Source organism: Echeneis naucrates, chromosome 4 (genome assembly GCF_900963305.1).
Source record: "Echeneis naucrates chromosome 4, fEcheNa1.1, whole genome shotgun sequence".
Taxonomy (NCBI): domain Eukaryota; kingdom Metazoa; phylum Chordata; class Actinopteri; order Carangiformes; family Echeneidae; genus Echeneis; species Echeneis naucrates.
Window position 1 is genome coordinate 16,980,311 of NC_042514.1, and position 27,903 is coordinate 17,008,213.

At 38.7% G+C, this 27,903-nt stretch overlaps 1 protein-coding gene across 1 annotated transcript in view; it reads left to right on the forward strand.

Annotated features, from left to right (window-relative positions):
• The window catches only part of LOC115042140 (ephrin type-B receptor 1-like), a 72,620-nt gene that overhangs the window by 1,213 nt on the left and 43,504 nt on the right, over positions 1 to 27,903 (forward strand). Inside the window, exons 2-5 of the mRNA XM_029500190.1 lie at positions 23,573 to 23,691; positions 24,376 to 24,666; positions 25,355 to 25,573; positions 25,693 to 25,873. Of these exons, the coding sequence (XP_029356050.1) occupies positions 23,573 to 23,691; positions 24,376 to 24,666; positions 25,355 to 25,573; positions 25,693 to 25,873 (810 nt within the window). The remainder of the gene's footprint in view (positions 1 to 23,572; positions 23,692 to 24,375; positions 24,667 to 25,354; positions 25,574 to 25,692; positions 25,874 to 27,903) is intronic.

A 27,903-nucleotide genomic window follows, 5' to 3' on the forward strand; every position in this document is an offset into this window, starting at 1 on the left:
GATCTAGTAGCGGTCCTGCTGCCTTCTCACACAGCATGATCCCCTGTTGCTGCTGCTGCCCAAAACAAAAAAAATCACCATTTTCTCCAAGACTTTTTTTTCCCCCTTGTGAGCATCACTTTGTGTTGCTGATGCCACTTCTCCTCCATCACCTCTCCTTCATCCTGTTGCATCTCTAAACATTTCATTCAGCCGCTGCACTTCTCCAAGCATCTAATTCTATCCCCCGCTGCGCTCCCTGAAGGTTCACCTGCTCCTCCGCACTGCATCCTGCTTCTTCTTCCACTACTCTGGGAGTAGTGGAAGAAGAAGAGTAGTAGAGTAGTGGAAGGCCTCTACCTCCTTTTTCCTCCTTCTTCTCCTGCGCTTCCTCAAGATTGCTTCATTCTGTCTCTGTCACATTCCCCACAACTCATGCCACATCTCCTGTCTTCACATTTCTCTGCCTATCCCTCTCGCACCGACTGACACGCCTCCATTTTCCTCTCTTCTCCCATCATCCTCCACGCTGTGTCCTCTGTCGCTTAGCCTCCTCCTGCGGCCGCTACTGTTGTCCCTTATGGAAGAGCTAGATTAGTCCACTGCCGTGTTTTAATGGTGCGTGTAATGACATGCTCTGTAGCGAGTCTCCCCCATTATAAGACATGTAAATGCATTGAATGGCAGGTCTATTTTGATTTGACAGAATGCTGTGCTTTGAAAGGAGAGAGAGAGAAGAAGGTAGACAGCTGAGGTAGAGAGGATAGATAAATAGGTACAGTGTGGGCTGTGGGTTGTTTGGTGGTCATGGTGGCCTTTTCATGCTAAGTAGGTGCTTAATGAACTGATGGATAAGCTGATCTGAGTCTGTTGGTGTAAAATACACTCACTGCTGACACAGCCGCTGTTATCTCTGCTCTGTATACTCTTGTCCTCAACAAAATTTCAGACTGTTTTATAGAGCCCAAACAGATGCATCAGCTGTCCAAAAAAAAAAAAAAAAAAAAAAAAATCTTTTTTTTGTTGGCAAGCTGAATTGTAAAGGAAACTGGTGGAACTATCTGGGAGTCTACAAGACATATTTTTTTGTGTTTTGAACTGACAGTCTGACAAGGCAGAACAGAATATCGAGCTGAAACCTAATTTACTGGGAAAAACTTTTGCTATCTTCTGATTTATAAAAAAAAATGATGAATGGTTGAACGGTTGAATGGTGAGAACGATCAACAGGCTATTTGATACTGATGAGACTCTTAAATTGCAGCTCTTGCAATGTCCCTCTCAGTTATCCCAATCCCAGCTGATATTGTGTGACAGCACTTTAGACATATCGCCAGTCTATCACAGGATTGACATCCAGAGACAAACAACCATTCATGATCCCATTTACTCCTGATGGCAATTTAGAGTTACAAATCCACCTAATTTGCATGTCTTAGGACAGCAGGAGTGCCCGGAGGAAACCTGTATGGACACAAGGAGAATATGTACACGTCACACAGAAAAGGCCTCTGCCTGCCGGGAGGTTAAAACCTTCATCCTTCGTACTGTGAGGGAGCAGTCATTTCACCACCGTGCATGGCCTATTAATCATTATAAATGTGTTCATGTCAATCACAGCATCTGCTTCAAAAATCCGTTGGTCAGGCTGTATTTTTGCCTTTCCCTGTGTTTTTTTCTTCATCTTATTGTTTCTTCTCTTTCACCGCCCTTTATTGTTGTGTATGAAATGCTAGATTTGAAATGACTTTGCCTTGATCATATCTGGTGTCTTCAAAACGTGTCAGATGTAAGTTTTGAAAGTGTGAAGTCATGCAACTTCTGCAGATTTGAAGAGGAGGAGCAGGCATGTAGGAAAAAGGCCAAAATACCTGAGAAGTTTCCCAAAAGTATAGTGGCTACGTCATTCCGGCGATAGCTGTTAGCTGTCTTGGATATCGTCTGAAACATTGCGATTGTTCAGTGACCTTCGCCTTCCTCCAGGATTTGGACCTAGTCAGAGCAGTAATCTTGCATTTGACCCTGCCATTTTGAAAGTCAATTCAAATCCTGACCCAGCGGATATTGTTGAGTGTGAGTGCTACATTTCCCACAAACCAGCCAAAGTCATCTGTGTCTGAAACAAATGCTCAGTCAGCAGCAGGCTGTGTCACTGACATTGCTGATTTGCGACAGTGTTCAGTGTCAACGGGTCGAGGAGTTAATTTATTTCGACTTTCTCCACTGGAGCTGCTAGTTGAAGCCTAGTTTAGCAATCCTGAATGAATTTGTAGCCGGTGTTCCGCAACCGTGGAAGCACATCTCTGCTCCTACATGTAAACTGTTTCAGTCCTTTTTCCGTGGAGTACATACATGCTGTTCCCCATCTGCCATCATGTGGGAATGATAAAGGTTAAACATTGCAAATTCAGTTTTAGATGCCGTTGTGAACGTGACAAGCTGTAATTTGTGACTTTGTTTAGTGTGAGCATGTGTTTGTGTTCAGCAAATGATGAACAAATGATCTCCTTGGGGAAACCTATCATCCATTTATTGCGAAGAGATATGGAGATGACACACATCACGTAGAGCACTGTTGCCACACACACACACACACACACACACACACACACATGCACGCATACATACTGTACCCTTCACCATGCTTAGCCAGCTCATGTTTTAAAGATGTGGTTTCTATATTCATCTGCTGACAGGTTATCAATGTGACTGGCAGATAGTTGAACTGGGAGAAAGTAGGGGCTTGGAAAAAGATCCTTTGCACCAGTCCTGAGGCTTTTACCCCAGTGGATCCCGGTCTATTTTTCCTCAGGGGCTCCCATCAGTATTAAATATTTGTTCCCACGCAGTATTGAGATGGTTTCAGAATAAATTTGGTTTTTCTTATTCTATGAAGTATTTGGAACCTGGGGGAATATTTACCTTTCGCTGTGAGACTCGGAGTCCTGGGTGTTGGTGCTCCATTTCCTGTGGCGTTTTGGGCATCAAGAGACCAGTTCAGATCAGTCAGTCCGTTATTAGACACTATGCTTCTCTCTGCCCAGATGCTGTCAGACTTGACTATCAGTTTCCAGTCGAACAGGAAATAATTCCTGACAAAACACACCCAACGATTATTAAGATGTGATTCATAAGTTATATCAGTGTGAAAATATATCTTTAACTAAGAATCTTCACACCCTGGCTGTGAATTTTCACACAATTCAACAATCCCACTCTCATAATCAAGGAAGAACTTGTTGGTCCACTTTATCAGTCTTAAATGAGTCATGTCAATCGCTGAAGAAAAGGAAAAATATCTGTCTTTAATACATACTTTTGGCAGCATTTGCATGTCAAGCGTTTGGGTCACAATGTTCACCTCATTCTAGTGATTGCAGATGCAGTCTGTACAACATGTTCTGAGACTGTTTAAAGTCTAGACGTGGCTATTGGCACTGTGGTTTTCATGTCGTTTAAGGGAAATTCCAAGCTTCATTAAAAAATTGCAGGTCAGGATCCAAACATCTGAACATTGCCCCTCAAAGTGAAACAGCATTTTTAAATTTTTTCTGTGTTAATTGATGTTTAATATTGAATTTCATTCTCGATCTTGATACTGAGGATAACGACTTGTGACAAAACATTTTCCAGTAATAGGACTGTTAACTGAAAAGCTGTTTGACATTTTCCGGTATTTGGATCTTGTTTTATTGAGATTTTCTTCTTGACAGTTTACTCCAGCTCCTGATAGGTGTCAAGTGTCAAAGTCCACCTTGACGTTATAGGAATCATAGTTGGACTGTATCTCAGGTTTTTGAGTGCAGTACACTGCACAGCTTCTTTTGTCTGAGTGAGAATGGGAAGACATGCAAGCAATGACAATAGCTTGACTCAGAACAGGAAAGTTTCCATCGTTTGCACCAACTAGTCCTGAAACAATCAGTTCATTAATTGATAAATCAACCAATACACTGGATTCAGCTTTTCCAATGTGAAAATATGCTTTTCAGTCCTGTATCATAAATCAAACATGAAGTAAATAGACTGTTAAAATCTATCTGACTCTTTAGGCCAAAGGAATGTGAATCTTACATGAATGTCTGACGTTGCATGGACTGAAATAGATAGATAGATAGATAGATAGATAGATAGATAGATAGATAGATACTTTATTTATCCCATAAAATGTGAACCGTTTAATTATTAAATGAACAAAGAATGTACAAATTTTAATCCCAAAGCTTAATATGGAAAAATGACCAAATCCCTGCGGGTGACGTGCCACTGCCGAGAAAAGTACTGCAAGCTGTAAGCCGTGTTCTGTGAATGAGCATATAAGATGCCCATACCATTTATATCAATAAGAACAGTCAGCATCTAAACCGCCTTCATTACGGACAACATTTAACAACAATCACTTTTTCGCCTCCACAGCTGCCATTGCTAACATGTTTTAAAAAGCATAAATTGGTTTTGCACCAGAGAAAAGCAGAAGGCTTGCACATTAGAAAGCATTTCACCACCCAAACTCCTCGGGATATTTGCATAACAAGCCATTCTAAATAGATTATATTTCCTGATATGAAACCATAATTGATACTGTTAAGAGCACAGAGGAATGGTGGACACAAAGGGAAAGAAGAATCCTTTGTCTTTGCCTAAATTCTCCTTTTCCTTTCACTCGGGTCCTTATACAGTCACTTCAACTAATTTGCAGCTCAAAGAATTACATCAATACGCCGGTATGTTACACAGACAGCAATGACATGCTCTTTGAGTTGCTCTGTCTTCTGTATTGATTATCTTTTTCGACATGCAAGGTAAGCGATAGCATCAATTACCCTTTTGTTTCAGGCAAAGGCAGGATCATTTCAATCCCCTCGCAGTAGACCTCACCAATAAAAAACTCCTTCACTCCTTCCCTCTCTCACTGAGTCCTCAACACACCGACCGAAGAGGAAGAAAAACAGGAAGAATGGGAGATTCTGAAATATGCATTTACTGCTTCAAAATGCAAATGAGGCATCAGGGGGAAGAAGGGACTGCACCAGTGTTAGATCCATATTCTTGACCAACCTCTGCATGCAACATACACAATATTGGCATGACACATATCGTAACAATAGTAACACATACTAAGAAGGACCACTGTGTTGAAGGGGGAATGGGGTTAATGGAAAAGGATGTTTGGTGATTAGATATGGTTAAAATCTCTTTATTTATATATATATATATCAATTGTTTGTTGGAAACTACTGGTAATATTATCTGACTACGACTGATCCAACACTGACTAATATTATGCAAAGTGCTCATTAGAAGACAGTGGTTAGGTCACATGTTTCCGAATCCCAGAAAGACTGAAATTATAGTGATTACAAAATTCCCCCAAAAAACGGAAAAAGAGCAGCAAATAAGTCTTCATAGTAAAGGTAAAGAATAGTCATAGTCAAACTCAGACTGTCAGTTACTAATTAATTGAGAATTCCATTCTCATCCATTCTTACTGCCTTGTGCTGCATACAGTACTGCTGCTGTGAGCTATAGACCTTTATAGTGCAGCATGATTGAACATAATGGCCCATTATTTATTTGCTGGTTGAGAGTGGGCTCTTTGCCAGCCTCTTCAGGGTTCCTGCTGTGGACATATGGTTTTGCAGATAGCCATGCTGGATATTAAGGACTGTGTCATTGTTGGAGCAACAGAAAAGAAGGGATCGGACATTAAAGGTGAGACAATGTATATCACAGAAATATTTATTTTTTTATTCACCTTGAAAACGTTGTAGCGGTAAAAGCACTTCTTAAGTTCAATTTTCAAATTTCAATAAGTTTTTAAAATTAATGTTGCGCTAATTTCAAAAGTGATATAGGATTTATGTGTAAACAACTCAGGGCTTACAATGACTTCTTATTACTGATTGATCTGTCAATTAACTGATTCAATTTAATTTGTAAATCTCTTGCCTATATCAAACATGGGGACTAAATGTCATCAAAGCCCAGGATTTTATCGTATAATGACTTCTTTCATCCACCCAACAGTCAAATATTCAAAGATAATGTAGTAATTTATTTCTTTTATATAAAACCAGAAATATTTCCGATTATTAATCTTGGAAAATAGTAAGAGGCTGTCATGCCAAACGAAGATTATAAAAATTTAAACATATCTGCTTAACGTGCTTAACCTTAATTCCAAAGTCCGGTGACTTGATATGCAGAGCAGCTGATTGCAGAAACTGACAGCAGCAACAAAAATGGCCCAGTGGATTGTTTTCATCATCAGATTTTTGTTGTTTCCATTATCCTGATGGTTTGACAACGTTATATTTATCCAATGTTGAAGTTTTTTTATTGTAAATAACCTTTCTGCCTAAATCTAACAGTCGAGACAATTATTGTAGTAACTATGGTGACAAGTTACCATGGTGAAAATAAAATGATGCTGCTCTCAATACAGAAGATGGCTTCCCATTATAGAAAACATTACGTATATGGTTGTTCTGTTTTGACTGGCTGATGATTAACGTGGCATGTTATTTTCTTGATTACTGTATAGATTTTTTTTTTTTTTTGTTTGTTTTGTTTTGAAAATGGCAGAACATTTACAGAAACAATAAATACATTAAGAATAACTGTTGAAGACTGTTGTAGTCAACCAGCACTTTAAAACTCAAGAATATTGAGCTCGCTATGTTTGAGAAGAAGCATCGAAAATGTCAGAAATAATCAGGCTTTTTGACAAGAGCAAGAAAGGTTTCTCTGTATTAGAGGAACTTGCTTGTTACAGAAATTGTGTTCCTTTGTGGTTATATTTTCCTCCCTTCATAGCTGTACCAAACTTTAAACTCACTTGGATTCATCCACACCTGCCATTTTCAGCCACAGGCTAAAGCTCTGTTGACCGCTAAGCTTCTTTGCTGGAATTGATGATTGTGATTAGAAATTCAGGAGCTCAGTAATAGATGGAAGCTGACCACACAGGAAACAGAGATATTGTTCAGGTTTGACAAGTGTCACCTTTTGTCTGGTTAAAATGTCACACACATGAACTGAGCATGTGTCATGAGCCCACAGATCAGACTTTTTATTTTTTTTTTTTTTTCGTGCTCATATAGTTTCGCATTGTTCTCTTTTACTACATTTCCAACGCAATAGGAGCAAAGCAAAAACAAGGAGAGAGCAGATAAACTGGGATGTGACATGGGCAATTTTACTTTGACAGTTTTACTCTGTGTGACAGTAGTAATGATAGAAAATCTCCTGAGAGGTGGTGTGAACAAAAGAGGGATGGAGAGGGTTAGAAATTGAGTTAAAGCAAGGGGGGGGGCACGAAGAGAGAGACAATGAACCCAGTGGTTAGCCCTCTAGTTTGATATATGAAGCCGTGAGCCAATAAGTGTCAGGTCCCTCCCACCATGAGCCATTTTAACAAGCTCTTACTATTTCAGTGGCTTTTAGTTGACTGGCAATCCAGCTGGGCAGTTTCTGACTGCTGTGGAATTTAAATGATAAATGTGAAGACGTTTGTAGCTCTACACGGGTTAAGATAAAATCGCAAACTCTCCTCCTGAATTTTAATTTGTTCTGTCTCTTGGTTTAACCTCAAAAATAGATACTATTCTTCAAGGTATTGTTTTTAAATCATCTAAAAAAGATAGTGTTCTTTAAACCCATGGTCCACCTGGACACTTTTAAGCAGGAATACTTCTTTCTTTTTTTTTTTTTTTTTTTTACTCAAAATAAGAAAAATGAATTTTTTAATTTGGATATCCAGCCTGAACTCCTATTGTATAGTCTCCGCTGCACACAAACACACACACGTACAGTAAATCCACCACCAACCTCTCTGGCATATTTGACAAGCACATGTGTTTTTGAGCAGAGTGTACCCATTTAGATATTCCTTTTTGGGAACGTGTTTTTATTGTCTTTCTTTTTGAGCCACTTGATGAGCAGCAGAAAAAAAAAAGTTTTGTACATTCATTCATTAACTCATCTTTGACTGTTTATCCATTTCTGGGTCGCGGGGGTATTCTAGACAGTTTTGCACATATTCAATTATATGTTTACCATAATGGGCAATACATAGTATATTGACCAACATTACAGATTTTCCATAGTGTACATGTTTCTTAAAGAGACACTTGGAGAATGTTGAACACCGCATATTAAAGACAGTGTGGGCCACTTTTCATTTGGTGCGTTCCTCTTGATTAGAAATTTCAAGCAGTTCTGCTTTTGTGTTCATTTCATGTTTTCAAGTGTGTGTTTTAGTTCATCAAGAACAATCTTGAGCCATCTCATTTGTCAGTATAACTTCTGACAAGACTTGCAGCAGTGAAACAACTAAGACAAACTTTGTTGGCCATGTCTAAGGCAGAGGAAAAATGGTGCTAATGGTTTTGATTTGTTAAAAACCAAATGGCCATATGGTAAAGACTGGTGACGTGTATCAAAACCGGACTACAGCTGTCAAGGCAAACCTGTGTAATTCCCAATTTGTCAGCGTACTTTGGTTTTTCTAAAGCATTTATAGGACTTGGCTGCATTTATTGAATTGATTTGATGCTCAAGAGTTTAAACACATAAAAACTATTCCAAGTCACTCAGAACGTAAAAGACAGCAGTGAGAGAGGCAGCGGGCTGAGAGGGGTCAAGGGGGGAATTACAGCTGAAAGGTACACTTTGATGTAGCTGCTGTGTTGCAGTCCTCAGGTTCAATCCAGGAGGGAACACGGTCACTCCTCTGTGACAGCAGGTCAAACTCTGTGTGTGTTTGAATGCAGTCGAGCGAAGCAATGCGGTTGACTGGACATCATCACTTGACTTCGAGGGACTTTGCACACCTCACACAAACATAGCATCTTCAAGGCACGGATGCCCATCAAAGTGACAGGCACAACACTGCGGGTAGTTGAACCAAAATCAGAGGGAGGAAGGACGTCAAAATGAACTCTGCATCGTTTCTGAAGCAGCGAGCGAATTAATTTCTCTCTTTTTGTGTCTTTCATTTTAAGTGACCTCAATTTTCACCCCTGAATCTCTCCTTCCTCAACCCCTTCTTCAGCGAAACCTCTTTGAGTTTCTACATAGATGAGCAAAAAGGTCAACAATTTTAAGCCTCCGCTCCCAGGACCAAACATATTCCTCATATAGCCGAAATGGTTTTGGTATGCTTCGTTTACCTGATCTTGCGTGCAGAAGTTATATAATCAACTTCACTGGCTCAGAAAATAGCTGGGGTGGGTCGCGGTACAGATGGCCTTTTGGTGAACTAAGGTGCATTTGTTGCACCTCTCATCTCGATGATCTCCTCACCTCTCCTGCGTTCACGACCTGAGAAATGGGTTTTGAGGAGCTTTTAATGCCTGTTCTGTGCTTGCACTTAATTTTGCAGCACCTCTCCGTAATGCAAAAAAGTGGCCTCTCAGCATGTTGAAGCACTTCACCAGGCAAACACCAAACTCCATTCCACTGTTACAAACACTAATGATCAAATGATTGATTTGATTTATTGTTGATTAAAGTTAAGTTTGAACTTTGCCAAAAGAGTGAAATGCACTGCAATAATGACTTACAGCCAAGGAAAGATCTTAAAAAATATATATTTATACAGTTAGAATTCAAAGCTGATCAGTTTAGTGTGATTATAAAATAGAAAAGATTTGACTGCTTCAAACCAGGGAATTGTATTAAGAATAACCTAAAGTCGATATATGATACTGTGATTGTTCTTAAGTTTCTTATTTTCATTGGAAAGAAATAATAACATTGCCAGCTGCGAAGCTGCTCTGCAAAGGTTTCTTTCCTCTCAGGGGTCATGCCAGCTGCCGCTTCACCGTCACTTTTTCATCCACGCTGTGTTTGGTAATGTGCGTATGGCTCCACACTGCCATGACCAAGCATCATACTGCGTAAGCATTTGTCTCTTAGCTGTGTTGCGCATTCTGAGTTAGCAGAAGGTGTCTCACTGGGCTGGCGGATGTCTTCCAGGCGGGTTTGGGCAGAACATGTGGGGCCAGATTGACCCATTGTACCCAGTGGTAAGACTGAGGGGAAACGCAGCAGAGGCATGGGGGCATGTGGTCAGCTGATATTTTTTTTGTCTTTTTCCAGCTGTCTCCAGGGAGACGAGTGGAGACACACGCTGACATGCAATAAACAGATCTGTGACTAATGGGCTGCATTAATAGAATACAAATTAGATGATTAGGCCACCTCTTTCATGCGGAGCAGGAAACTCTACTTGACAAAATAATGCTTAAAGCTTGTGTCTGCTGGTTTTTAATTATGTCTTTACATATTATATTATGTGTATCTTGTCTGTAAAGTCAGGGGTGGTAAAACATTAAACCGGTAGATCAATAGTCTACTTCATTTGGAGGAAATATTGACTGGCTTGTAAGGTCATGCTTGACCTGCTATTCATTATCTGTTAAGTTAATTATATGCATGTTACCTTGTCAGTTGGTGATACAACATACCAACCCCCAATGTGTGTCTTATTAATTACTGAAAAAAATCCTCAAGGCTAAGGATGGCAATACATTACTTTATATATATGTATATTGCAAATTTTTCTTCAAATAACCGTCATCACAAATGGAGAGGGTTAGCTGACATAATACTCATAGAATTTTTTCTCTAAAAGAAATTTTTTTTTTATCTAAAAATACCTCCAACAAACAGAGATGAGACCGTAGCACCAGCTGAATCACCATGGGTACAAAGGGCTCAAATACCGATTTGATTACATTTTTAAGTCTCATTTATGGAAGCCCAAGGGTGAATTTCTTTCACAGTCTGCAGATCCTGTTCTGCCAGATGACTGTCAAAATATCTAGAAAGATTTTTTTTTTTTTTACTGGAGCCAAAGGTTACATTTCTCTACCTGTCTGAGCCAATGCTGTTTTTTTTTTTTTTCACGGATAAAGTGCTCAGCAAGCTGCTGAAGGGCTCTAGCTTGACATTTCTTGTGTTTAAAAAAAAAAAAAAAAAGTGGAAGTATTTGGATGTTAAATAATGTTACATTGCTGTTTCAATTAGTGATAGCCACAGTAGCAGGGGCTCTGCTGTGAGGCTAACTTTATTCAGTTGTACCTCTTGTTGTGTGCTTAGTGACTGAATTTGTTCGTCTCCGAACACTGTACGGACTGGGAACACAAAGGGAGGAAGGAGAAGTAGCTGACAAAGCATGTCTTTTGGTTTAAGATACTTAGGGTGTAGTACATTTAGTGGCAGTGCCGCTTGGTTCCGGGACCTTAACATTTTTTATTTATCTCATACGAAACAGGCAATGTTGATATAATCAAACAGTGACTCATTCACTGTAGCTCTCAAATGCGTTGTTGCATTATTTGGCCAAATCTGATGTGTAAAAATGATCTTATATATAGAAGTGGGCGAGAAAATGAAAATTTGGGCTGCATGATATTGGATTTTATTTATTTTTTGGACTATATCTAAGATACCTATCCTTTTTATTTAATTGGTTTTTAAAATCAGCGGATATCAGCAAGATGGCCGATGTCCGATATAGTGCAACTAGCAACGATATTGCAAGGAAAGCAGAAAGAAACCTGACACCCTCTTTGCTAATGGTGGAAAAATGCACCAAATGAACTAATCAAACAATTATATGGCAGTGTGTAGCATTTGGTTTCTGAAGAAGAGGGGAACGTTTCTGTGCATGTGTGGCAAAAGAGAGACAGTGATATCAATTGCAGGTTTTGAGATTATTCTAATAATTTGCAAAGCATCTTATTGTGCCACCAGATTTTTTTATTTCATTTACATGCTGGAACCCAGAGGGCTAAATCTGATGTCCACCGGGATGGACATCAAACTTTAAAAAAACAAACAAAAAAAATAAATAAAAAAATAATAATAATAATAATCCTGTGCTCTACAACTTTGAGTTATCTTGTAATTTACTCTAGATATATATTAGTGCAAACTGATGAAGCTACCACTAACATGAAATACTATACATGCATAATATACATAAAATGAAGTACTTAAAAGGTGAAAAGAGTGTTTACTCCTTCTCTTGTCTAAATTGTGAGCCATGGCTGTGTTGTGTGATTCCTGCAAATCTCTCAGGTTAGTTCACAACTGTGTATTTAATTGTGATTGGTTGGTGAGGGACCTATCAATGACCTGGCATTGTTCAAATTGTGAAAGCATATGTTTTTATTGGTTTACAGAGGAAAACCTGTCATGTCCATTCCAGTTGACGCAGCATCTGAAGTGTGATAATGTGATTTTAAAGTTATTTGGCAGCAAGCAGCTTCTGCTGCAAGATAGCTGGTAAGCTCTAGTTAAGAGTTAAGAGTTAAGATCAAATTAGCTGGTGAACAACTCAAATTACACCGCCTTCATTGGGAGAGCATATGGTTGTTCAAATTGTTATATTTTGTTTATAGTGTGATCATTTATATCAGTCACATTTTGCAGTCTATAACGTACCGGTAACGTACAGATAACAATCTGCATCCCAAATGAAAATGGCCTGCTTTGTCATACAAAGATGTATAGTGTAAGCTTGGCTGAAATTTTGGCTTGATGCAGTCTAAAATGTGCAGAGATTAGTGTCTTTGTTTTTCAGAACTTACTTTTTCATCTTCTTTTCAATGCATTTATATGAACTTAAGAAGCTGTGATGCTCCTGTGGGTGTACTCTTTGTAAATAAGATAAGCTTGTCACCATTTGAGATGCATTGTAGTTGTACTTAGCCACAATGCACACTGTGGCCCATTTTCTTCCATATGCATTCTATTCAGCACCAAGGCCTTTCCATTAGGCTTTCTCTGATCACAAGTCACATCTAAACTGATTTCAGTGTGCCACTTGGATTGATTTCCTCTTCTGTGATTTTATTAATCTTTGCCAGTTTATATGTCAAAATGCAAAAGAAATTTAAAATGGACATATATGCATTTAAGATTGATTTGATGAAAAATGTGGCAGGTGAAAGCTTTCATGTTGGAATTTGAAGATAAAATGTCGTCGTTTGGAGCTGTAATGCATCGGTGTGATGCTTGCAGTCTGATTTTGTGCCCCATTTATCTTCCATTTCTGACTGGCAACTCAGAAACGCACACAGTAAAAACATTGGAAATCCCTTGATACCCTTAAAGCCCTACTGGATTTCGCCTAGCAGTTTAGCAAGTCTGTGTTTTACAACAGCTGAAGTTGTTGTCGCATTTACAGGATTGTCAAGGTGTCACATTAAAAGTCAAGTAAATTGCTAGATTGCTCAAACTAATCCAAGTATAAATTCTCTTGAAATGCTTTACAGTATCAGAATCCGATTAAATGCTAAACCTTTCTGAATAATGTCATTGGCAGATAGTTTCCGCTCAGTGTTACTTTCTGAAAGCTTTTAAATATCATACATAGCTTTGGCTTGGAGTCCTCAAATCTGAAACTCAAAGCCAACATTGCTTTAGTTATTTCATGATTCACTATGCATGGCAAGTATATACAATTTATCATTCCTTAATTGACAGCCAAGTTTTAGTCTCTTGTATTATTTAAGTATTTAAGTATAATACAAATTTGCCATACTAAATATTAGAATTACGTTGGATGGCTGAGGTCACAGACAGGTAAGGTTTGTCTTGTGTTTTGTTGTATTTATTGTTTAAATTTGTAGCCACTGTGCATGTTTAATGGTTAATACGTCCTCGACTTTGGAAGGTTGGTTAGTTGAGTGCACATCTGTTTTTTAGTGGAATTATATTTTGTTGATCTCTTTGATGGTCTCTATAACACTTAATATGTTTATCTCCATTTTTTAAATAAACCTCTTTTCTCGAAAAATAAACGCAGTTCAACTTTAAACCTGTGTGTTTGGGGTTTGGTCCACAACATGGATTGAGCTGAATACTGTTGAAAAAGAGGTTGTTTTGAATCCACTGATACCGATTCTTTGTTACAACTTCCTGTGGTTTCTTAGATACAGTCACTACAATATATTAGTTATGTAAACTGACATCTTATTCATATTGAAATTCCTGTAGCAATACTCAATAAAATGTGGCACAATGAAAATACTGGAACAAAAAAAATTATTTTGTTTCCTTTTGAACAAGGTCTAGTCTAAGTTAAGAATGACGATTTCTTTGTTTGTGTGTTTTTTGACGGATATTGCGATTTGATTTGCAATTTCATTTTTTGCTTTTTCAAGTGCTACTGGTATTTTGTTGTATTCCCGCTGATGTGGCTCCCACTTATTACTCTGTCAAATGTCAGACCACTGAGGAATGCGGTTGACTACATTGCAGCACGTCTCATACATAAGGAGGATTTTCTGAAGTGTAATGTGATCTGCCTCCCTGAGACAGCATGGACATCAGGTTTGATGGCATTATGGTCATAAGAGCAGACTGAAGCAAAATGACAACTCACAGACCCATCGGCGGAGGACTGTGCAGCCTGCAGAGACACTCAATTCAAAGTGCACAAAAAAGTGCGGTTCTCTTGGACAAGGAAGTTTGGACAAATCACTAAAATACTTGTCTAAGCTCCAGGGCTGGCTGCGTTAAGTATTTTCTATGCATCCTTTTTCGATTTGGCAGTTGCAATGTTGGAAACTGTGATTTTTATTAAAATCGATTAATCGTTATGCCCAAGTCAGCAAAGCCTCCCCAGCCACGTTATACATGGAAAACTCTGCTAATTTCACAGCAACACGAAAAGAAACTGATAGAGTTGTATTGAAAGGTTTGGAAACAATATTAAGAACTTGGCTGCCCATTTTCTTAGCTCCAACTAACTGTTTTTATTTTACACTTTACTTCTGCTAGCACTCTAAAACTCTTACAGGCATTCTAACTGTTCCTTTGTCTACATTCACCTACAACAAGCAATCGTGCACACTGACAAAGGGTACACTTAAAACCCCATCAAATATTTTCCCTGGATTAACACTTGATTTCTTATATTCCCATTAAATAAAAGAGGACAAACTGTTCCTCATCCCGTTCACCATATGTTCCGCAGTGATGATTACAACATTAACTTTAATTTGGGGCAACAAAAGTCATATCGCCCTCACCCATATGCAGTAACATAGCTCTGCGAATTACCCACCCTATCAACGCACTTAGCATCCACTTCAGTGAATGATCTTGCATTGTAATGATGTGTAATGTGGCATCAACAGGCGTCACTCTCCTCAAAAAGCAGTGCATGTCAGTTAGAAGCCTGTTCCCCTTGTGTTAGTCACAAAGACACAAAGGATTCTGCCACAGTGACAGACTGGATGCTTCACAGGACGCTTGTGTCTCTGAGCGAGCATGTGCATGTGTGTGTCAGCGTGTGCGTGTTCCCTTTTTGTGGTGGTGGCAGTTTCATGTTAACTTTTTATCCAGAGAAAGAGAGCGGCAGAAAGACAGGCTTCATCAGGGCTGAATTCTAAAAATAAAAACCCAATATGTTCTAGTTTTATTGTTGTGCTGTTCCTATTTTCTAAAAGACAATAAGTTATTTATTTATTTTACAGTGACTAGCACACCCTGTTTTCTAAAAACTCAATATGCTGCTGTTATATTTATAGTGACAAGCCTCTGCTGTGACAAGCAATCATAGTCTGTTGAACCACAAAACATCTTCTGCACATTCTTCTTTAAAAATGATTTATTGTGTTGACAAGGCTGCCCTGTTTTACTGTGTTGTATTGAGTTATACAGCATATAATATCTTAGTGGCATAGTCATCAAACTATACTATTGCAAAAAATTCCAACATTATGGGAACTATATAGCAGCAACTCTAAACAACCCCCCTCACCCTACACTAATTATGGAGAAAGCTGCAATAAGTTAAAATGTGCAGGTATCAAGAAGGAATTTAAAAAGCTCTTCACAGTTTCTGAAAAGAAATCTGGGTGCTTCTGTAGGACAGAGATTGTGTATTATTTCTATTTCCAACAGTGACAAACACAACCTCTTTCATCAAATGAAATCATGACGCAACACATTTTCTAGGTCGAGGCTATTAAAGAAGAAACGAGAGGGGAATGAGAGGAGAGGTGACAAATCAGAGTTCAGGTATACAGGAAACAAACCAGGACCAGAAAGACTGAGACTGAATTTGTGCTTGTGTGCTTGTTCAGTAAGAAACTGTGATACAGATAAGTGCTCATGTGTGACAGCTTGGTTGTTCTTTTTTACACAGCAGCCCTGTGCCTCTCCCAGCCTTACATTCACAACAACAGTGACATGTCATTGGAAAAAAACAAGCTGATACTTCAAGGCATCGGTTACACGTCTGATCCTAAAGATAAAGATCCGTTGCTGTGAGACCTCACTGCTGTTTGGGCACATTAGGCCTGAAAATGTCTATCGTGTGTTTCCCTCTGATGGATGAAATCTGAAATTCATTTTGCTCTTCAATTATCTGTTTATCAGTTTATCACTTGTACTTAATGTACTCTTAATGTAATCTTCTGTCCTAACCCGCTGTTACTGCGTTGTTTTTTTTTTTTAAACTCTCTGCATTTAGTGTCGGTCACTTCAGCTGCTCTTTTCAGGATGATCTCAGTGCCATGGTTTGTATGTGAGCTGGGACAACCTCAAGAATTACCTCTCTTGATAAAGTGAGCTTAAAGGTTCATAAATAAGAGTGGAGCTGACAGTTGCAGAGACCAAAAATACTTTAAGAGGCACCCTCCTACTTTAGCTGCTAGGAGCTGGAGAGCAAAAGCCAAAATCCTCAGAGCAATTGAGAACCCCTTAAGTGGAACTTTGACATTGTCATATTTTATTATCAAGATGCATTACCAATACACACACGAACACGCACACAGAAAAAAAAAAAATCAAACCTTTTCTTTAAAGGGAGAAGGAATGAAGGTAAAAAGTTGTGAAAGTCAGTCAGGTAATCAAATATATGAAGAACTTTATCTGGGGGGGAAAAAAAAAAACGTATAGAATGTGAAAAGAATTTCTAATAACTTGGTGTATTTTACATGCATATGACAAATATTGCTAGGCTGTAGGTAGACCTTTCCCAAAATGCATGCATATGATAGCAAACCCAAAATTTGAAGTCCCTACGATGCATGAAAGCAAGTGAGCAGAGTTAAGCTATTAACACAAGACCAAAAATCCCATGTGCTTAATTTATTTTGTGCAGCAAGCAAGATGAGTCAAGTGAGGAGAGAAAATTATTAGCAGTATTAGCAGAAGAAGTTAACAGGGGATGAAGGACTGACAATTCTAGTACTGACTCTGGTTCTTTCAGATGTTTTCAGCAGAATGCAAAATGTTGGATTGGACATGTGCTGCAGTAGAACATCAGGTATAAACTAACATGGCATGAAGATAGAAATTTGATAAGATTTTTACATAACCCTGCAGCTGAACTGGTCTGCCTAATAAAATGGCTGATGAGTGTAGAATAGAATACTTGAGTTACATCCTAGCAGCCACAGTATCACTACTTAACGTAGTATGTCATTTTCAAACTTCTACAAAATTATCAAACTGAGAAATAAACAGTAAATATGTCAAATATACTGTAAAAAAAAATCTAAATAACACCATGAAGATTCATTAGACACATTACACTCCATAACGATGAATGACGAGTATTTCTTGCTCCTGATCCCACAGACATCCAGTCATTGAGTAATTTGAGGGAAATACACTATTCATAGCAGATAAATCTATTACAACATATCATACCTGTGTATCTGTTGCACTCTGGCTTAGTGGATGAAAAAGAAAATGCCTGAAACCCGAATCCTCTCTTTAATTTATGACATAATATTGCATACTATTGGGAAAGAGGAGCAATTTCGTCCACAACATCTGCGACTCCTAGTGTAAACCTACTGCTCTTGAATAGTTATGTATGCTTGTTTTGCTGATACAATGTGTTTTTAAACAGCTGAGCAGACTCTTTTGAGACAACAGGGTCAGCCCATTAGGCAGTACCTCAGACTGATGTTGTCTGAATGGAGTGGAAATTACTGAAAGAGACTTTGCAGGCTGTGGATTTAGTTTATATGCAGCCAAGTAAAGCTGAAGGGGAGAGTGTGCAGATAAGAACAGTTCTGAGTCACAAGAGTATAATACTGAGTCTGCTAGAGCTCCTGTGGGTCTTACTTTTTTGACAGGAGCTAAAACTTGTTACTACTAAAGTACAGTGGTGGAATGGAAGTCTGCATTTACTCAAGCACTGTGCTGTGCAAACTTCATTCGGTGCTTGTTTCTACTTTTCCACCGCATTCCGCAGTTAAATCATGTGTTGGTTACACCGACCTTCATTCTTAACCTTTAAGATTTTAAATGAAATTAAAAACCAACAAACTAAATACAAATGTATTGCTTCTGTGTTATTTCACTCATAATAGCATGACATATGCTAATAAAATGTTCTGTACAAAATGCACTTTTGCTTAAGCTCAATTTTGAATCGCAGGATTACTTAAGATTTACTATTTATGTAGTGCAGTAATTTTAAGGTGTTTAAGGTGGCTAAGCTAAGCGTTTTAAAATGCAAGCATGGTTTGAAAGCAGTCTCTTGATCGAAAACATGAAATTGTGGGGAAATTTTTTTATTTCCTTTCTATCTGATTCAGAAACTGAGAAATGCAGGTTTTGGCGATACTCACCAAAATGTTCTGCCATGCCTCTCAACGACTTTCCCAACCTTAAACTAAACCTGACTTTAAAAATTGTTTTGCAGGCTAAAACCACTGAGAAACTAAATGTAATTATATTATATTTTCCATAATGGATTTTTTAATTGCTGATAGGAATTTCAATATGTGTTGAATTTACATAAATTTATACTGTCACATCTTAAAAATGCAGAAATCACATACCATGTCTGAACACCTCATTCAGTCTTAAAGCGAGAAGCACAGAGACGTCAAAGACTAACTAAACCAAATGAAGAATGTTTTCATTCTTTTCTTCTTATAATTGAGTGTTTAAGATTAATTATATAGTTTCTTGTGGAGAAGTAAATGTTCACTCAGGCTTCATGTTTTTTGGTCCCCCCCCTCAGATTTTCAGAGCAGTTTGCCCTGCCTGATAATTGACTCCATAATTGAGTTTAGGGCCATATGAGGTTGGATTAAAAGAAAAGCCTCTCTGCATGAGTTTTGCAGAGTATATGTATATATCTGCATAGCACAAATTGCTCCATTTGTGCACATCTGCATCTGAATGTCTGTGCTCTCAACTGAGTTGAGTTGTCCTTCCGTGATGCTGTGTCATTCCACTCCAACGCCTGATTGGTCAACAACTGTCTCTACAGGTGGTGTGACATCTCACACCTCAGGAGGGCTTTTAGTGTGTATTTGGCTTGTGTCTATGTGCATGTCTATGTGTTGTGGTGTGCATCCTAACCCATGTCCCATGGCATTCTTTCTTTTGTTTCTCTCACAGATGGAGGCACTATATACCATGCACACACACATTCACAGGCTATATAACAGTGCAATCATCAATGAAATGTTTCATCACTGGTACTTACACATCACACACATTGACATACATCCTCATCAAGAGAGGGAAAACCAGAAGGAGGCACGGAAACGTCTAATTCTACTTCTAATTCAGTGTCTGTGATGGAAATGCATTTATTTCTCCCTTGTGGGCTACAACAAGGCTTTAACTGCCTCTTTGACTGCTACAATATTGCACAGATTTACCTGCTGTTTCCTCAGCCATAAAACAGCTTTGGTTTCATTCAGTGGTGTTCGACTGGTTGAGGGGGTGCACCACTGCGGGGGAGGTGGGCACACTGCGATCACAGCCTCCAATCTGTCAAAAGTAATTAGGCTGATCGGAGAGTATACCCTATTACGCTCAGAGAGGTGTGTGCTGTGTACTGTTAATTAGACTGATGGGTGGATACACACCAACAAACCCAGCGTATAGACCCTTAGCTACATGACAGGTTTTGTTCTGATTTAATTTCTGAGATTATCTATTTTCTGATGTGGTGTGGTTATGTAGTTCTTATTTGAGGACCAGTGATGTGAATAAATATCCAATATAACAATTAGTCAATCAATTTTTGGGTTAATAAAAAAATTAAAAAAATCAACGAATAAATAATAATCTGCATATACTTTGAAAAACAATTCTCGCTTCATTGATTTTTAGCTTGGGCCTATTAATTTTGAGTTCACAATGAACTGATAGTCAAAAAATTACTCTGAATGGCTTAATATTAGTTGCTGCAGTAATAAAGGGAAAAAGATGATTAGACACTTGGTGGAACTCATTTTTAAATCTCTTGATCTTAATTCAATATAACACAAGAAGTCTGATATATTCAGAGAGATTTTTGGCTTCATATTTTTTATGTTTACACAAACATTACTCTCTTGCACTTGTTCATAATTCTCAAGCTGTGTTTGGGATGTAATAACACAAACTGATGAATCGCTGAGGTCTCTAAAGAGTTCCTGGAAATGACAGGGAAATCAATTTTCAGTAAGTAAAAATTACCAACCAAGTTTGTATACTCTATGCTAAAATTGCCTGAGAGTGTGTATTTAACACCCTGTTTTTGAGAAGAAAGACGGTGGTATGGGTTAGTATGACAGCCCGTATCTATTGTTATTTTTTATGCAAAACCCTAAATCCAATCCCTTCTTGCAAGTCTTTGCTGGAAGGTAGCATGAGAAACTACACAAGCTCCAATTCCAACATCTTTTCTGTCAACATGGTGGATTTATTACAATTTTTTTCTCCTTTGCTTCTTTTTTACCCAAACTTCAAAGACTTTTGAACAGGAAAAATATGCATGCTTGAAATAAACTCGGTCTATATTCTGCTGTGATTCGGCTTTTGAAAATCTTTGTTGACAACATGCCACTAAATGCACCAAAGTTACAATTTAGAAAGCGACATTGTCCCTGTTTGAATAAGCTTTGGTCCAAGATTCTGATAGTCAGCTACATTTTTGCATGACAAGCATTTCATTTTCCCAAACGACCTTCATCCCCAAGGGAGAGCTGAAAAACTGGGTTCTGCTGTAATTAGGCTAGCTCGCTGACAAAAAAAGAAGCACCCGAGAGAGGGGATGATAGGGGGGGGATAAAAGACAGAAAGGTAGAGTGAAGGAGAAGATGAAGGTGGGGAGGGTGTGAGGAGGAGAGCAGATAATGAGCGGCAGGGTGACAAAATGAAAGAGTGCAGTAGGAGGAAAGCATGTCAAGAATCAAGGAGGGGGGTTGTTCGCCTGCGGCTGCCTCATGGTGTGATGTCGTTGAACCTTCTCAACATGTTTTATTACAAAAGGCTCTATGTTAAGGTCTGTTGTGTCAGTATGCCGACTGACTTAGCATCTCAGCGCGTCCATTCGCCGCAGTGTGTTCCTGTTAATTTTGCATATAGTAGTGTATAGTTCACCCACAAACAACACCGTAAAACTAAGAAATCTGCTCGAGCAAAACAATGGATGTAAAAAACATGTTAAAGGAGTGCAAGCAATCTTTCATGCCAAAGGATCACACAGGATTTCATGATGGACCCACAAACTTCAAACCAAGCGAAGGATAAATCATATCTTTCTTGCTCTTGGTTTGGATCGAACATTTGGCTCAGATTCTTTCTGACTGTTGCAATAGTGTGCATCTTTTTAGTTTGGAGTATGGTCTTAAATTAGCTCAATTAGCATAACAAGGTGGTGGATAAATATGTTTTGTTTTATAAGCTGTAGTCATCAGGGAACATTCAAGATTTTTATCTGATCCACCGTCTGCTCTACTAGCAATTATGAAAAATAAAGTCGACCATCCAAAAATTTGGATTTCGTGTGGTTTTCCTTTCACTCACGCTCTACCATCAACAGGCTCAACCACATTAATGTAATTAATTTATGTCTCTCATAAAACATAGCTCATTCTCCAATTCCCCAGCTTGTCAAGCTTTGCACCTACCAGAGCGAAAGATTTTGAAAAGTGCTTTTTAACTGAGCTCACGTAGCAATATTTCACCATTTACACAGTAGGAGCTATAACATGAAATGACGTGTTTTACAATGAATGTTGCCATCTGGGCTTTTGTTGTCAAGTAGATTTGTTGTTCTTTCATACCTCTCAGCGTTCACACACCTGTTTTACCATTTTAGAGTATGATGAGCTTTGTGATGCAAGGAAAAGTCTCAACATGTCACCCAGTGACAATGTAATCAAATTCAGGTTAGTTTAAGTAGCAGATACAACTAATAGCGTAGGTGTCAGGTGTAGGCATCAGAATTAGTAGTGACACCTAGATCACCTGAGTGCTGGAGATGCTTATTTTAAATGGGAATTAACCCTTAGGGGTCTGACCCTGAACCTATTTTGACCCTTTTTGAATACTTTTGATTTTGTCTTTATGCGTCACTTAAAAAAAAAAAAAAAATGTTTACCCTGCCCACATTTTTTTTTTTTTTTTTTTTTTTAACAGTACAGCCTGGCCTATAAGAGCTGAAATTTATTTTTCACTTTAACCTACTTTATTAACATATTTCACCTGAAAATAAAAAAATAAATCATAAATTCCGAGTTGATAAAAATTTACAACTTATTTGAACAAAAACCACAAACATGCTCAAAGAACTGTTTTTGGGACATGACATATGTTAACATCTGTTTCAAATATGAACATATATACGCAACATTTAAATGAATACAAACTATATTCATGTTTTATATTCATATATACATAGATGTAGTTTAATACATGTTTTATATTTGTACAATATCAATTTTTTGTCTTATCTCTGCTAACTCTCGCGGTGGACTTCCGGCTCAGAGATATTCGCGTCCCGATCCGTGTAAGATCTCTTTATCACGTAGAGCGGTATCAGCAGATTCGGCCACTTTATCAGTTTTGTGAAATGACCAAAATAAAAAAAAACAAAAAAAAAACGACGTTTATCAATTTGCAACCACAACCACCTCCCCAGACAGGTTAGCACTCGGGTTGTAATGCCTGGCGTTTTTCCTGTTTCCCCCTCTCTGCAGCGGTGAGTGCTCCATTTACACTTAGTTCACTGACTGGAAGGCGCTAACTCTTGCGCACGGATTACTTTTAGTAACTTTTCGTTGCTAAGTTAGCTTTGTGGTTAATTTAAAGCACTCTGTGGCCAACCGATTGTAGTTATGAAGCGCCTTGTCGCTGACTGCTCTTTGTTGCTGTATTGTTCTGCTGCTAACTGCGTTGTGTTGCTAAATGCTTCTTTTACACTTATTTTTGGTGCTAAAGTGCTGTATGGCTAACGGCGTTTTGTTGCTACGCTCTGCTGCTAACTGCTTTGTGTTGTTGTTTTTTTTAAACTATTTATTCATTTACTACATATTTTTACTGCTTAAGTGCTCTCTGGCTAACTGATTGTTGCTAAAAGTTTAATTATAATTAACTAGATTACCTCTTACTTCCAATACTGTGTTAGCACAACCAGAGCTCTGGTTTATTTCTGGGCACTTCTTGCTGCACATCCTGTGATAAAAGATAAATGAAAGGTTGAAGCATTAGAGAGTAGGCGTAAAATGGCATTTTTTTTATGAATATGAATGAAATCCATCATGGTGCAATACAAAAGTTGGCATCTGAGCTGTTAAACTCACCTTTCCTCTTCCAGCAGGTACCTCTTTTCACCTCTCACTCTTGCTCTTTTTTCTCCCTTTTTGTCTGACAGAGACAGTGATGGATACAAGGACGGCGACAGCTGAGCTTGGCTGGATATCGTTCCCTGCCAATGGAGTAAGAACAATGTGCAAAAAAGTGTATTGAATGCGAGTGTGTGTGTGTGTGTGCGTGTGTGCACCCTTGGGAAAGGCGGTTTGAGTAAACTTTACAGTGCCTCGTTAACAGATCTGTCAAAATCCTAATTACAGTAGCAAGGTGACACCAATTAACTGCTATTGATCCAGAATAGAAGGAATTCCAATAGAACAGAACAGAGGCTAGACATATAATAGGAATAAGATAAAATTATATATAATTGAACAAAATAGAATGATGTTTTCTGGACGTGCTCATAGAACTCCTTAGTGTTTTCCAACGTGGCTCTGGCAAATATCCAGTTGGAATGACCTGCTCTGTGTGTGTGTGTGTGTGTGTGTGTGTGTGTGTGTGTGTGTGTGTGTGTGTGCGCGCGTGCGTGTGTGTGTGTGTGTGTGTCTTTCAAATGAGAGGCTCTAATTGTGATGAATAGTTGTCAGTGTGCAGCATAGAAAGAGGTAGAGGAGAAGAACAAAAGTGAAGGAGGGAGGTGAGTGGGAGAGAGAGAGACAAAATAGGAGCAAGGGAAAGAGAAAGTTTAATTTGTGTCAGGTCTTGGTAAATCCATTAATCATTGCTGCGTCCCCTCTCCCCTCTTCCTTTGCTTCCTCCCCTCTCATCCATAATCCACTGCCCTTTCTTCACACGATACACATTTCCTAGTGGGAGGAGGTGAGCGGCTATGATGAGAACCTCAACACCATTAGGACATACCAGGTGTGCAACGTGTTTGAGCCAAGCCAGAACAACTGGCTCCTCACAACCTACATTGACCGCCGGGCAGCACAACGCATCTATGTGGAGATTCGCTTCACTGTACGTGACTGTGCCTCCATCCCAAGTGTGCTGGGCTCTTGCAAAGAGACATTCAACCTCTATTACCTGGAAACTGACAGGACTGTGTCAGAGAGTATTAAAGGGGTGGAGTATTGGGCCAATGCACCTTTTCTTAAGGTAATGGAAACAGACCTTTCAATAGAAGATAAAAGCATGAGGAGCTGAAAACATTGTGTCACTGTCATTAAAATGTATTTGATAATCTCACTGTTACTCAATTTTATACAGAACACAGGCACCAGTAACTGTGGGGCCATGTTATACTTGGGTTAAACATGATTTCTGATTTTCTGGGGGACTTTAGTATGTTAAATAGCAGTCGTCTGTGCTTGTATTCCGTGCATATTCATTATAGCTGTTGCCCGATCCTGACAACTAGTATCTAAAATTAGGTTGACAAAATTTTCTTACTTATCAAGACAAATGTTTTTTTTTTTTTTTTTTTTTTTTTTTTGGTAAAAATAACATTTACCCAGTTGCTGTACATTTAAAGTTTTTGAATTAAGCTTATTTTCCACTGTAGTAGGGAGAAACAATTGAAGTGGTAATCACAAGGCACCTATCATTGCTGCGATTATAGGTGTTCATTTGGGAAATAGTAAATTATGACTTTATTCCATGTAATATAATGAAATTTGCATTTATCCAGTACTTTACACCAGCTACAAACATAACTGTGTGAATCTTAACCTCACATAAAATTTTACATTTTCGACAGAAAGGACAGAAGAACCAAAATGCATTAATTAATTAATTCACTTTCTGTCCTTTCTTACCCTTCTCCCTCTCCCTGTGACTTTGTCAGGTGGACACCATTGCAGCAGATGAAAGTTTCTCCCAGGTTGATTTTGGGGGAAGGCTGATGAAGGTGAACACAGAGGTTCGGAGTTTTGGGCCTCTGTCCAAAGGGAGAGGCTTCCACTTGGCCTTCCAAGACCTGGGTGCTTGCATGTCTCTCCTGGCTGTTAGAGTATTCTACAAGAAATGTCCGAGTATAGTGCAGAACTTTGCCTATTTCCCAGAGGTACTTACCGTAATGAATTAAATACACTGGTACTTCTTTTGGCACACTTTGGCAGACCTGTGAACAAAAATATTTAAACATGTTAACTGACCTTTCATTCTGGTTCCCCTTTTGCACAGACACTGACCGGAGCAGAGTCAACCTCATTAGTCATTGCCAGAGGAAGCTGCATTCCCAACGCTGAGGAAGTGGATGTACCAATAAAGCTCTACTGTAACGGAGATGGAGAGTGGATGGTTCCCATCGGCAGTTGCAGCTGCAAGGCGGGTTATGAACCGGACAATGGGAATGTGTGTCGAGGTAAATCTGTATGTCAGTGAGGCTATGCTAGTTCAAACTTTAATCATAAAAATAGAGTAAGAAAAAAAAGCAGGTCTAAATTCTCAATTTCACATTCACATTCATTCATTCATCCATCCTTTACTGCTTATCTGTTTCCGGGTCATAGGGGGTGTTGGATCCAATCCCAGCTCACATTGGACAAGAGTGGGGTACACCCTGGACAGGTCTCTAATTAACATATTAGAGGTAATTGATTGTAGGCTTTGTTAAATACTTTTTTACTGAAATTTTTGCATGTAAATATTGCGCACAAAACAAAGAATAGCAGGAATAGCAACCAATCTGTCTCCGTAGGCAGTATCTCATCATAGGCACTCATACAAAAGTTAACATGACTATAAACCATGAAAATGCAATTGAACAGTGTATATGCTGCCAAAAAGACCTCATTCCAGAATAAAAGAATTGACTACAAACTAAGATGCCAGTGTGGGTCAAACATGTCATTCTTTTTTATAGTTACCTTGTTATTAGCTATTATAAATCTGCCATAGATAAGTCCTAACTTGTTCTATGAAGCAACATTGTGGCTACAGTCTGTGCTGAGTCTGTTTTTTTTTTTTTTTATAAAATGCAAATTTGTATTGCATCCAGGGGAATAAAGGTTGTCATTTCTGGCAGTCCTTGGTGAATAATCACATGCATTAATATATTTCCAAATGTATTTTTGCCCAAGGCTGCAAACTACAAAGTTCCATATTTTAATATTTGTAGAAGTATAAGTGGGTGAGGGCAGCATGGTGGCATAATGGTTAGTGCTGTTACCCCACAATAAGAAGGTTGCGGGTTCAGTTCCAGTGACGATTCTCTGTGGAGTTTCCGTGTTATCCCCGTGCTTGCCTGTGTTTTCTATGGATACTCTGGTTTACTCCCACCGTCCAAAGACATGCATTGGAGATGCTAAACTGTCTGTAGGTCTGAGTGTGAGTTTGGCTCCAGAACCCCCTGCGACCCGGAAACAGAAAAGCGGTAGAAGATGAATAAATTAATGAATGAAGACTTGGATGAGTGTAGCACTGAAATAGCTCCTCTCCCCTCAATATACTATGTTTGTCTACCTCTTTTCCTTTTATATCTGGCCTCCTTCCCCATTTCCTATCCAAAGTAGTACTCATCATTTCTTACTTTCCCTGGAGAGTCTCATTCATTTTGTGTGTAAATGTGTGTGTGTAAGTGTGTAAGAGTGTGTGTGTGTGTGTGTGTGTGTGTGTGTGTGTGTGTGTGTGTGTGTGTGTGTGTGTGTGTGTGTGTGTGTGTGTGTGTGTGTGTGTGTGTGTGTGTGTGTGTGTGTGTCTTTGATGTATGTACATATGGTGAGATGATAAGTGAGGCCGCTTCATCCCATGTTAATTAGTTTAGCATATTCCAGCCAGATTAGTCTTGGACTGACAGAGATTGTCACAGAGATAATGGAGTATCAGTGAGGGAGGAAGGAAGGAAGGAAGGAAGGAAGGAAAGGAGGAAGGGAGAAAGAAGAGCCCTCTTGAGGGGAGGGCTGGTAAGAAACTAAAAATGAGGACATATCAAGGACGGAAAGGTAAAAAACAAAACAAAACTGAGAGATAAAAAGATAGCAAGCACAGTGTAGACTGATGAAAAGTATTTTTCATGACTCTGGTGAAATACATTAAATGCACTTTGTAAAATGGCAGCTCAGTCTCTGCTGTCAGTGCCCCCTTGCACAGAAAACCTTATGTGAGATCTGAGTGTGTAGAGGTTAACAAGGCAGGATTCATGGGAGATAGCGTTTAAGTCTGACAATATTACAGCAATGCTGATTACCATTGCAGAAGGAATTTAGGTGGAATTTGGAATAATAATTTCCTTTACTCCATGTCTCTAAAATATATTCAACCTTGGTGTTGTTGCCCATGAAAAACTAAATTAGCAATTTTTTTCATAAGTTGGTATTAGTATTTTTAAAATATATGAATAAACAAGTCCTGTTAATCTTAATATCCTCTATTTAAATAAAAGAAAATTGTCAC